The sequence below is a fragment of the Aegilops tauschii genome, chromosome 3 (assembly GCF_002575655.3).
Source record: "Aegilops tauschii subsp. strangulata cultivar AL8/78 chromosome 3, Aet v6.0, whole genome shotgun sequence".
NCBI lineage: Eukaryota > Viridiplantae > Streptophyta > Magnoliopsida > Poales > Poaceae > Aegilops > Aegilops tauschii.
In genome coordinates, this window is record NC_053037.3 from 15,516,441 (window position 1) to 15,529,924 (window position 13,484).

The 13,484-nt window shown below is 46.6% G+C and overlaps 1 protein-coding gene across 1 annotated transcript; it reads left to right on the forward strand.

Annotated features, from left to right (window-relative positions):
• Positions 1-382: 382 nt before the first annotated feature.
• Positions 383-2,075, forward strand: LOC123497793 (uncharacterized). The gene has a single exon (XM_045234564.2). The coding sequence runs from the start codon at positions 419-421 to the stop codon at positions 1,370-1,372; it is 954 nt and encodes a 317-aa protein (XP_045090499.1). The 5' UTR covers positions 383-418; the 3' UTR covers positions 1,373-2,075.
• Positions 2,076-13,484: the final 11,409 nt, after the last annotated feature.

Sequence of the window (13,484 nt, forward strand, 5' to 3'; positions counted from 1 at the left end):
ATGTTCATTGTGCATTAGAAATTTGTACAGTGTCTTTCTGGAAAAAAGTTCACTGCATTTTAAAACTTGTTCAATGCATATATTACACAAATGTTCAATGGGTATTCGAAAACTATTCAGTGTATATATATTCATATTTTCACAAAATGTTCGACATATCTTTTTTACTTGAACTGCAAATGGACCGGCCCAGTTCAATCACTCCTGTGCGAAGCCACAGCTTTCTTGACGCACACGGGTGTCCTATAGGATCGCCCTAACAATTCCTGTAAATTAATTATAAACGGGCCGTGACGCACACGGTTTCTCACGGGTCGCTTAACCTCATCCCCGGACGATACGCATCGTCGTCGCTATCAATCCCCAATTCCAGTCGCCGCCGCCGCCCGCTCGCCCGCCGTACGTCCCGCGCGCCGCCATGCCAGACCCCTTTGCCGCCGCCGCTTTCAGGCGGTCGTCCCGTCGCCCCTGGGTGCTCACCGACTCGAAGTGCCACATCGGCGACCGCGACAACGCAACAACCGCCCACGGCGTCACGAGCCAAAGCGGCGACATCAAGGTGACCTTCGAGCTCGCGGACCCGCCCGGCGTCTCTCGCTGCTTCGTGCACTGCCCCGGTCTGGCGGATGGCTGCTACGGCGGAGATCCCCTGGTTCTGAGCTCGGCGGACGCGTTCGTGCTTCTCGTCGTCCCCTTCACCGAAGGCTCCAGGCGCAGGGAGTACAAGGATTTCTTCGTCTACAGGGCAGGTCCAGGGGCTCCATCGCTCAGCCTTCTCCCCGCCCCCTACCGCTACCCTGACTACATCAGGCTGACCGGCGTCGTGCCCCTCGGCGGCTCCGATCTCAACAGCAAAGACTACGCCGTGGTCTTCCCCCTCGTCTGGCGATCGCGACACACCAAAGACTCTACCAGCAGGAAGTGCATCGATCTCCGCGTGTATTGCTCCGATAACTCTGCGTCGCCGTGGCGCTACACCTACAAGATGGCCAGCATCGCCATGGACACCAAGATATACCAACATCACGAAGTGATGTGGCACCAAGGCACCAGAGTGATCTTCGCCGGGGCAGGAACACTTGGCTGGGTCAATCATTGGCATGGCATTCTGCTATGCAACGTGCTGGACAACAATCCGGTCATGTGTTTGATCCAATGGCCCGTTCCGATCCCTTGCGATCTGGTGTCGCGGTTTGGCATAGGAGTCGATGATATCTACCCCCGTCTGTTCCGTGTAGTCGCTATAAGCAATGGTGTGATCAGGTTCGTCGAGCTGAAATCTTGTGGGTGTACTGATACCATGGACGGTCACCACATGGAATTGGGACATCCGCTCAAAGAAGTGGCACAAGAGGTTCACTGTCAAGGCTGATAACGTGCCTGTCACTGGTTCATGTTTCCCTAAGGTATCAGGTGGCAAGAGGTTGAGCTGGGACAAGGTGGTTCACGGTGGGCCCACTCTTAGCTTGTGTGACGATGATGTTGTCTACATCATGGCTAGACTGGACATCCGGCCGCCGGTTGCATGGATGCTTGCCATTAACATTAGAGAGGAAACACTGGAGGCGGCCAAGCAGTGTTCTGCTGAGAAGATGCTCGGTCTTGAACCGACTTATGTTCAGTGTGCCTTGTCCAACTACATCAAGCAGTGGAGAAGGTGATGAGGAAGGGGACACTGGAGAAAACACTTATCTTGTCTACTGTTGTTGTTAATCTTGTTATGTCAGGTTGTTTTCCTTACTCTGAATATCTGAATAATGGCTAGAGACACGCTGTCTTCGTGCAGCGGCAGAATAGGTCTGGGATTTTACCCTTTTCTGTTTTGTTTGTTCCTGGCCACAAACAGTTCGTGGGATGGCACGGGATCAATGGATCTTTCGCAGCCAGTTTGTCATTTTCGTGTATAAAAGGAAGAAAGCAAAAATGATGCAGGTTGAACGCGTCGCAAAAATCCTACTGTCTCCTGCGTCGAGTGTGTTCCCTGTCGACTCTACTCACCGACTCTGGCTAATATGCCCATAGGACAAATGTATGTAAACTGGATGAATTGTTGCTGATAAAATAGGCACTTATTATGCTGCTGGATGAAGAAAACTATTACACAATAACCTTTCCCGGCCTTGTTGGGTGATACGTTTTCAAGCATATAGATATTAAAGAAAAAGATGTGCTTAAACTCATTTGGTTTGAGGACTGGATGTGCAAGCCTACGAGTTGGGTCAAGTGATTACAGACGTTAATTTTGATTCCAATTTATGCTGCAAGGCTTTCTGTATTGTATCTGAAAAACATATCCAAGAATGTTTTCCAGAGCTATAAACTTGCCCTAGAAACGTGGACACAATTTTTCTTTGCTGGACAAACATACAGATTGCTCACAGGAAAGCATATATTTGAGATGCCCTTTGTTAACTTTGCTATGTTAGGAGGTTTGGCTTGAAGCTTGTGTGTATGCAATGGTTCAGTGAAGTTGGTAATGGTACATAATTATCTGAAATCTTGGATGATTCGGCAAACTATCCTTGCCTGGCTTCAAAAGCTGTAAGCTAACTTTAGTGTTAAACATGCTTTGTTCTGAGCTCGTGCTCCTTCTTGCCAGTATGTCAGGCGTGTCACCGGTGGCTACTGTCCTAAAAGCATTGTCTATCTGTCTGTGGTTTGTACGACAGTTTGCTCACTTTTTGTTTGACAGTTTTCGCAAATCTCACCTGACACTTACGAAGATGATCATGCAAACTTTGGAACTTCTAACAATAATAACAACAAATGTAATTACAAATAAGCAGTATAAGTGGCACAGTGAGCCAGTTTGTTCCTTCTGTCCGTTAGTAACGACAGATGTAATATTTGCATTGATGTTTCGAACCTGCTCGATATATAATGGTTTCTCATGCCCTTATTCTCTGCAGGCAAAGAATGTGAGATGGTTCACAGAAGAACAAGACAAAGCACTTTGTCACCCTCTTGATTTTTGCTATTGCACTGATATCCTATCGCTGCCTAAGGAGCTGCATCTTCTTTCCTCCGTCAAGAGATTATCGATCAAGGCTTGTCCAGTAATTCTATCATTGCCAGAAAAGGGCCTGCCAGCCTACAGGAGCTGTATTCCTGTATGTACACTGCAGGAAGACAAATAACGTTAGATGTGTTTATCTTGATGGACACGCAGGCAAATTCATAAGTATATGCAAGATGTTATGGCTGTATTTTACGTACTGTTTCCTAATTTTATTTATTTATTATATTTATACATGTAGAATCTTATTTGTTACTGTCTTACTGAATAGCCAGTAATAATGCTGACCCTTTTTTTTTTCTGGCTTAATTCATTCACAGGAACCAGAAAAGATGAGGGTCCATTCTGACGGAAATTACAATTTTTCGAGCTACTAAATCCATGTGGTGATTTGTTGTTTGTTCCATGCCAGGTGGCAGAAACATCTCTCTGATGAAAGTCCGGAAGTGAAGGTGGTTTCAAGAGGACCCTGCCTAGATTCCTGTTTTGTGGCATTGCAAATACTGACGGGAGGCATGCATCATGCTGCCAAAATATTTCTCTTTTGGAGGTAGTGATTTTTGGTTGGTTGGCTAGAAGGGAACCAGAATTGCAGAGGATGAGGTGTTGCAAAGGTTAAATTCTTTCCCTGCGTGCAAATAGGTAGGTGGTCACCAAACCAGATTAATGCCTTGAGAATCCCAAGCTAGGTTATTGGAGATGTCACCAAGTCTTGATCCAGAGCTGAGTATAGATAGTGTCGGTTGTGGAAATCGCATTGAAGGAAAAAAAATGCATGGCAAGTAATCTCAAGTTACTGATAAGGTTGGCTTGTCCGCAGCCGAGGGGAAAAAAACCTTCTGTGCGCCCTCTGTTATATAGAGATGGCAATACTTTATATAGTGGTTTATCCTTAACATCATTTCTAGCCCTTTTATAGCTTGTCCATATTATTTTCTTTGTTCAAGATGTTTCCATGTTGTAGTGTTGCTCAAGCTGCTACAGTAAAATACATGGAGAAAGATTATGCAACAACAGTAGATGTGGCCGCTATATATGCCTTGCATACAAAGTTGCCATGTTGACTCTTAGCCAATACGCCGATAGGCCAAAGGTAAAAAGGGTTTTACAAATTGCACTTTCAAAGAGACAATTATGAGAAGATTAAAAAAATCCCCTCCGGGCCCCTGCGTCGCCGCCTCCCGTGGGCGACACGGTTGGCGGCAGCGCCCCCCGGCCTCCCACCCCTCTCCCTCCATTGCCTCCCTTGTCGTCGCCGGCGTTCTCCTCCGGGCAAAGCCCGGCCAGAGCTGGCAGCGCCGGGCCCTTGTTCTCTCGCCTTTGGTGGCGGCCCGCTTGTGGATCGGGGAGTCCGCGGCGGTGGTTGGCGGGGTCACGACAAGGTGCAGCGGCGGTTGCTCCGGGGCGGCGGTAGTCTTTCTCTGTGACGGGGCAGCTAGGCAAGGGGGCAACGTCCCCGCGGTGGCTTGGATTGGTGTTATTTAAACCTCATCCTTATTTATTTATAGTAAGTGTTTTATCAGTTACATTTAGAGGTGTGATCAAAGCAGAAACTTCATCCGTCCAACATTAGAATCACAAAACTTTTGCATGCTTGGTCGGAATTAACTAGGTTATAGATGAAATTTAATCAGGAAAATATGATTAATTTGATCTTTTTTTTTTGAATGTTTGTTAGGTCAATTCATAGTAACCATCATACAAAAAGATATTGAAAATAATTAACCCAACAATTTGAATTACTATATATTAAGAACTTCCAAGGAGTTCTTTAGAAAGTACTCCCACAACACATTGACGAGCAATACTCCTGTCGACAATTTCGATTACTAAGTGGCATATAGTAAATCACAAGAGAGTCTACAAGAATGACAATGTATCCAGATCGCACGTGCCTGTATTGTATGAAGACCATGTCAGTACACTAGTAGAAAAAGGGCCTATTGTCCCGGTTCGTAAGGGCCTTTTGTCCCGGTTTAGGAACCGGGACTAAAAGGTTGTTACTAATGCCCTAAGCCTTTAGTCCCGGTTCTTACACGAACCGAGACAGATGGGCCTCCACGTGGCCGGTGCTGCGAGCCCAGGCAGGAGGCCCTTTAGTCCCGGTTGGTGGCACCAACCGGGACCAATAGGCATCCACGCGTCAGCTGTTCAGGGGCTAGGGTTTTTGTTTTTTTTTCTGAAAGGGGGGGTGGATTTGGGGGTTTTGTATGGTTAATAAGGTGTTTCATATATTGTGTTAGGTAGCTAATTAATTAATAGAGAGAAGTGTCCTCACTTATCTCCGTGCTTGGTCGACGCTACGTACCATACGTATAAAGAGGCCCTCGACATGCTAGCTAATAAGAAAATGAAGGAAATCATTAAGTACTGAAGTTCGTCATGCATACCGGGAGAAGTGATCGACCTCTCCTTCTTCGAGAGATTGGTCAACAACAAGTTTTCGTATTATCTATCTGACGCTACTGGCTACATACATATACAATATGTAAGATCTCTTACAATCCCCTAGCATTTGAACTCAAGTTCCACATGGTATTCTCCGGCTTTATTTATGACGTGGTCAAGAAAGAATCCCGCCAATTCCTCTTGAATTGCTTTCATGCGATCTTCTGGTAGGAGTTCATTCCGCATCGCCCACGTCTAATTTGAAGAAGGGGGTTAATACATATATATGAATGAAACTCAACACAAATGATGGTGTAATAAAATAAAATTGTGAATATTATTGCTTACGCACATCAAACTGTCTTTTAGAGTAGCCCCGCTTATCTTTGCAAGTCGCATTGTAGATGAACTCGCACACGTAGTATCCACAGTAATCATTCCCTTGTTCCTGCCATAAGCACTTTACGAGAAATAGAGGTCAATCAAACTGATAATGAAGCATTATAAATGGCATTGATGAAAGTAGCTAGAATCAACGGGAGATGCGCGGAAGTAGCTAGCTAATAGTACTTACTTTCGGGTATGTATATCGCAGCTCCTTCGGCAGTCCCGGAGCTTCTGCGGTGAACTTTTTCCAAACCCTGCAAGACAAAGAAAATAATTGTTACTTGAGATATCAAGAAATGAACAAAAAGTTGCTGATATGGTGCGATAATGATCGATTGAACTTACTTGTTGAGAATTTCAGTCATGTCCGCATAGGTCTCGGGATCTTTTCGTCTCGAGTCTAAGACGGTTACTAGTCTCTGCTCAAGCTTAATCTCCAGGAGAATATAGTGGAAGCTGCGCACGCATGCATAACTCATCAATTACATTACTATAACCTCGCTCGAGTAATAAGGGAAACCGAATATGCACACGACAGTAACACTCACTTGAAGTTGTAAGGAAAGAGTATTTTATCTTTGTTTTGATTTATTACCAACGATCGTAGCAAGTTGGCCTTGGCTTCTTTGGCGCTCTTTTTAACCTGAAATTCGTCTATGAGATTTATGTTAATGAACCCAATATCATACATTTCTGCTTTTCTGCACTCGACGATCTTCAATCTGCATAATATAGTGAGGATAATTATAAATACATGCAATGAAAGAGCTGAGCTATATATAGAGACTTAATGACAGAAGTAGTACTTACAGACAGTAGCAAGTGACCGTTAATTTATCGAGGGCCTTTTGATTGAAAAACTGAAAGAACTCCTCAAATGGAACATACAACAGATCAATTCCAACGAGGTCGTGCTCCTCTTTAACTCTCAGATACAAAGTATCCGTCTCCCCAGACTCTCTACAGTTTTTCATGTACCAATCATGGAATCTTCGCATCATCGTTGTTAGAGATTTTTCATCTTTGACGAGAGGCTTCCCGTACTCGTATCTGTGTTCGTCCACCTTCAAGAAATCATAATGTACATCGTCGGGCAGGTAATCTCCAAGATTGTTATAACCGGGCACCATCCCCGGATCATTAGCAACGATGTCGCTAGACACATTGAGCGGGGGGCACGATTGGTTCGCTTGTTCGCCGAGCTGGGCAATTTATTTTCCAGCTGCTCGTCGTTCTTTTAACCTTTGATCACTTCTAGTGCTTCCCGACCGCTCCGCTTCAATATATACCTTTTCAGTAACGCGCTCATAGTTGGTTTTCGGCGGAGACTTTGGTGGTTTCCCCAGGGCATCGATAGTGCGCTTTGCTTTCACCGGATCTACCTTCTCATCCGGAGGTGGATGTCTCTTTGCTTTCACCCCTTCAAAGAAGTCCTTCACTTCTTTTGCCACGATCTTCTTGTTTTCTTCCACGGTCCTCTCGTACGGTAACTTCCCTAGAGGCTTAAGAGGTGGACCGTATCTGTATTGCCTCCTGCCTCTGACTGTACTGCTAGAAGCCGGAGCAGACGGAGCGGCTGCGGCTGTCTTCTTTCGTGCTTGCTTACGAGGCGGAGGAGAAGGACTACGACGCGCCGGAGCAGACGGGGCGGCGGCGGGTCTCTTCCGCCCTTGCTGGCGAGGCGGAGAAGGAGGAGGCTGGCTGCTCGGGCGCACCGGTGCAGGCGGAGAAGGAGGCGGAGTGCCGCCACGCGACGGAGAAGGAGGCTGAGTGCCCTGATCACTCACCGGAGGAGGAGGCGGAGGAGGAGACGGAGTGCCCTGACTCGCCGGAGGAGGAGGAGGAGGCGGAGGTGTCCAGTTCGGAAGGTGCTCTACAGGTGTCTCCGAAGGTACTTGTTGAGTTGGCGTATTTCGAGATTAGGATTTGTCACTCCGATTGTCGGAGAGGTATCTCTGGGCCCACTCGGTAATGCACATCACTATAAGCCTTGCAAGCATTGTAACTAATGAGTTAGTTGCGGGATGATGTATTACGGAACGAGTAAAGAGACTTGCCGGTAACGAGATTGAACTAGGTATTGAGATACCGACGATCGAATCTCGGGCAAGTAACATACCGATGACAAAGGGAACAACGTATGTTGTTATGCGGTTTGACTGATAAAGATCTTCATAGAATATGTGGGAGCCAATATGAGCATCCAGGTTCCGCTATTGGTTATTGACCGGAGACGTGTCTCGGTCATGTCTACATAGTTCTCGAACTCATAGGGTCCGCACGCTTAAAGTTTGGTGACGATCGGTATTATGAGTTTTTGTGTTTTGATGTACCGAAGGTAGTCCGGAGTACCGGATATGATCACGGACATGACTAGGAGTCTCGAAATGGTCGAGACGTAAAGATCGATATATTGAACGACTATGTTTGGACACCGGAAAGGTTCCGGGAGGTTTCAGAACCCCCCGGGGAGTTAATTGGGCTTCATGGGCCTTAGTGGGAGAAGAGGAGGGGCGGCCAGGGCAGCCGCGCGCCCCCTCCCCCTCTAGTCCGAATTGGACAAGGAGGGGGGTGGCGCCCCCCTTTTTCCTTCTCTTCCTCTCTCCCTTCCTTCCCTTCTCCTACTCCTACTTGGAAGGGGGGGGGGGTCCTACTACCGGTGGGAGTAGGACTCCTCATGGGGCGCGCCTAGGGAGGCCGGCCTCCTCCCCCTCCTTCACTCCTTTATATACGGGGAGGGGGGCATTCCTTGGAGACGCAGCAATTGATCATTGATCTCTTAGCCGTGTGCGGTGCCCCCCTCCATCATAATCCACCTCGATATTATCGTAGTGGTGCTTAGGCGAAGCCCTGCGTCGATAGCATCATCATCACCGTCATCACGCCGTCGTGCTGACGAAACTCTCCTGCGAAGCTTTGCTGGATCGGAGCTCGCGGGACGTCATCGAGTTGAACGTGTGCTGAACTCGGAGGTGCCGTACGTTCGGTACTTGGATCGGTTGGATCGTGAAGACGTGCGACTACATCAACCGCGTTGTGCTAACGCTTCCGCTTTCGGTCTACGAGGGTACGTGGACACACTCTCCCCTCTCGTTGCTATGCATCACCATGATCCTGTGTGTGCGTAGGAATTTTTTTGAAATTAATGCGTTCCCCAACACCAAGGTACTGCCATCCTACATTATCTTGTATTTAATATGAGGCACTGCAAGTCTGGGTGAATGCCTTCCGTAGCCCAGATCTTCTCCTTGACATTATAGATGGTATCTGCGATCCTGACCTCAAGATTATAAAATTTTCCTTGTAACGTCTTCACGTAGATGTTCATCCTCCCTCTCGGAGAAGGAGGAGGGTGATATCGTTGCGGATGTTGACGCTCATCAGGGTGCTGCTGCCTTCATTGTCATCGAGCTGTCTGTTGACAAAGATGAGGCATTGCTGGTCCTTGGGAAAGCCGTGCTCATGCTGAATCTTTGCCTTGACATTGTCGACAGTATATGAGCTCGTGATCGCAAGGTTCATATATAGCCCTCCCAGTTAGTGTCTCGGCCACATGGATCTGCATCTTCTCATTGAGCGGATGAAGCCGGAGATCGAGAGTGGATCCACTGTACCTTCCGTAATCGCCACCATGCAGCCGTGGTCCAGCCGCTCCCCATTGAAGGTGAGGCGCTACTGATCCTAGATCTTCGCCTTGACAATGTAGATGGTATCCGATGGATCGACCTTAAGTGGTTGTTTGGATACATGGAATTAGATATGAGATTTTAGAAAACAAGTTTTTGGAGGATTTTTAGGAAAACCAGTTTTGATTAGTTATTCTGTTAAAGTAAGTATACCCAATACCCTGTTTGGATGGGAAAAATAGAAAAACATGATTTTGAGTTCTTCCCAAACAATTCATGGAGGTGTGGTGCTTCGGCTTGCTCTTGGCACCTACACGCACAGCGGCGGACAACCACACCGTAAACTGCTCTCTCGCGAGGGTGCGCGGCCATCGCCGAGGCCGCCAGGGTGGTCGCGCTGCTCGCCTGATCGTGCTCGGTTTCGTTCGCCGATGTCATGCATGTTGGCTCAGGTTCCCATCAAAGAAGCACGTACATGCAGCTAACATACGGCAAGACACGAGTACACGACGTAAAGCACCTTGATTGATTCTCAAGCCGGGGACGCATGTAGCATCTAGCTAGCTGCTGGATCGATTGGCCGGTAACAGCAGAGCACAACACACATACTAGGGAGGCGCGACGACGACGTAGAAGCTGGAGCATATGGACGACGACGGTGGCTGTGAAGCGGCTGATGGACACGACGGCAGCCGGCCCAAGTCTGCATCCGCCGTAGGAAAAGGGGCTTTTACCCCGGTTCATAAGGGCCTTTAGTCCCGGTTCTGGAACCGGGACTAAAGGGTCGTTACTAATGCCCTAGCCCTTTAGTCCCGGTTCTTACACGAACCGGGACTAAAGGCCGTCCACGTGGCTGGTGCGTGGAGCCCAGGCAGGAGGGCCTTTGGTCCCGGTTGGTGCCACCAACCAGGACCAATAGGCATCCACGCGTGAGCACCTGGCAGGAGCTGAGGTTTTTGTTTTTTTTTTGAAAGGGGGGTTGGGGTTTTGGGGGGTTAATTTAGGTTGTTATTAGGTAGCTATTAGAGAGAAGTGTCCTCTCTTATATCTCCGTGCTTGGTTTACCAACGCTACGTACTGCTATGCCTAAACATGGCTTAGATTGAAGTGAAGGCAACATGTGGTGCATGTCGAAAGTAATACTAATCCGGACTTGATCAAGTTTGGATTGTACTACTTTCAACACGCACCACATGCATGTTGCCTTCACTTCAATCCAATCCATGTTCATTTCACCCGCTGATATATAATAACTCTTCATGCGCGCATCATGCATCATCATATATAATAACAAGTCCTACTAATCATCATCATACAACTTCTACTCGTTATTAATAACAAGTCATACGATCATCATCCTCACAGTCATCGAACCAACCCTACTTAATTGTTCTTAGCACATGATCATCAGTATTAGGTAGGACCGAAATACCCTCTTTAAGGTAAAATAGCATAAAACAATATAGACCCTGACTCTCCATTATGGAGAATGGAGATCATCCTGTCTCCAATTCTTGCGCCTCGCTTCCTTTTGCTTCCAAGAACCTCCTTGCGACTGTCCATACATTTTTTCCATTCTTTGATTTGCATGTCTCCACTTCTTTTAGAAATCTGGTATGGACAGTTGAGATTCGTAGGATGACCTGGTTGTATATTCAAAACATCAAGCCTACCATTCTGATACATCAAATGAGGCACACAATCCTCTGGGATTATCTGTTGAAAAACATAGTAATAACTTTATAGTTAGCAATGATAATGTACTAGTTTTAGAACTATGCAAAATATGCACGGATGTCGTAATAGTAAGAAATCTTACCAGGGTATCTCCATAGTAGTTACCGTAGTTCAACACGTGCACTAGTGGCACGTATTGACCATAATGTTGAGGAGTTTGATTGTAGATATTGTAATTCTCAATATCAGTACAAAATCCGACCAGATGAGTTTTCTCCTTATAAGTTAACTCAGAGCCATCGGTGTAGTAGGTTCTGTCTACCATGTTCCGCACATTGTTTGAACAATCAAAATAAGCTGTCAATGAAAATAAGCTGTCAACTATTTTGAAATGAACAATATAAATTAGCTAATAACTATGTTTGAGAAACTCACATAGCGGTAGAATTGGAGGCGTATCAACAAGGACCCAAATGTCCATATTGTCTTGCTCGATGTCAGGATCACCAAGCTCCATGGTGACAAGCATACCCTCTTCAAAATCATACATCTTGCAAAATGCTTCCCAATTTTTGCAACCAAAATGGGTTACGCTCTCAGAATTATACAGCTTTACTTCAAAATCTATATCATGATGGGTTCTTAGGTGAATTTTCTTTGTTTCCATACTTTCATGGTCTTCAAAACCCATCCTCTCCAAGATGTAGCGTCTTGCATGGCATGGGATAAGCTAGCCGAATTGTAAAAGATGAAAAGTACACGCTGAAATAGTTGAAGTCGTGCTTAATTACGAAAAAATAACACTTGTCGTCGTTGCGTACCGTTTCAACATCAAACGTCTCCTCCAGCTTAATACTGAAGCGCCGATCTTCGTCCAGGTGAGGCCTGTCGCACTGACCTCGGTCGTCGTGGCACCAGTCGCACTCCCCCGGACTTTCGTCGTCCGAGTACGACATTTCCTATGTTCATAATTCAAATATTAAACATCTACAATTAAATATATGTACTAAAAAACCTAAGTTAGATCATTATTATTCATCACGGGTTGACTATCGGTTTGTCGAGTCTTTTCTTGAAAACTCTCAGCTCACGTGGTGTATACATCCGACCGTTGGTGATGGTCGCTCCTCCCTTTGTCCCCGTGTGCATTACACCAAAATGTCTAGCTAGCACACGGGAACAAAGGAGAAGCGACCCCCACGACAACAGTCGGGATTCTTCGTCCTCTCATATATATATATGGTGGAACTCTCCCTCACTAATTCCTCTCTGACATTTGCGACCGTCGGTGATGGTAGCTCCTCCTTTCGTTCTCGAGTGCATTACACCAAATTTTCTAGCACACGGGAACGAAGGAGAAGCTACCCCCACGACAACAGTCGGGATTCTTCGTCCTCTCATATATGGTGGAGACTCGACAGACTTACAGTCAACCCGAAATATCGTTTAATTATCTTTCTAAAAGAGGATTTGGCTGGTCTCACCTCGATGTCGGAGGGGGCGGTGACGGGGACGACGGCGGGGATGATGGAGGGGCCGGGGGCTCCTAGATTTCTGCGAAAACAAAAACCCTATAAGCTATCAACTAATCATAGTGCTCTTCAATTTTAGCATTCAAAGTAGGATCGGAGTAGTTTTCCACTTTGAGCATTCAATAAGCAAAATCAAATCACAAAATAAAGTAGTATTCAAATTAGGATGCATTCAATTATAAGCAAAACTACATCATCTCCATCCGTCCGTACATCGTCGAATATTATCACTAATACACCTCGAATACTATCATACATATAGCATCGCTAGTACAGCTAGAACAGTAGCGCCTGACGGGTATCGGCGCGGGCGGTGGACACCCAAAGGGACGGAACCATCACAGGATCATAGCTCCAGTGAGATCCCTGAAGAACCTGCCAGGTATTGTCGAACCTGCCCTCCAACGCAACCATGTAGCGACGGACGTGCTGGTCCTCCTCGCTGACACGGTGACGTACCACCTCCGCGGTGTCCGGAAGCCTCGGCACCGTCACTGGCCCACGCGAGCGCCACCAAACAAGGATCGGGTCAACGACGGGCTGGTTCCTCACCAACATACGCCCACCGGAAGGTAGCACCTCCCAAAACCAGCCCGGCGGAGCCCAGTCCCGGACATGGCCCCTCTGATCAAGCCGGCCTCCTCCGCTGAGTCGACGACGAGGATGCGGGATAGGCATCGTCGACGTCGACGCGGAAATAATTGCTTTAACTAAAAAAACAAACTAGTTCTATTAATTTCCTTGCTAAAAATAAACTACTTCTATAGTAAAATAAACTAGTTTTGTTAAATCAACTAGTTCAACTACTAATTAAGCACTTACTATAAATAAAATAAAGTAGTTTTATTAATTAATCAA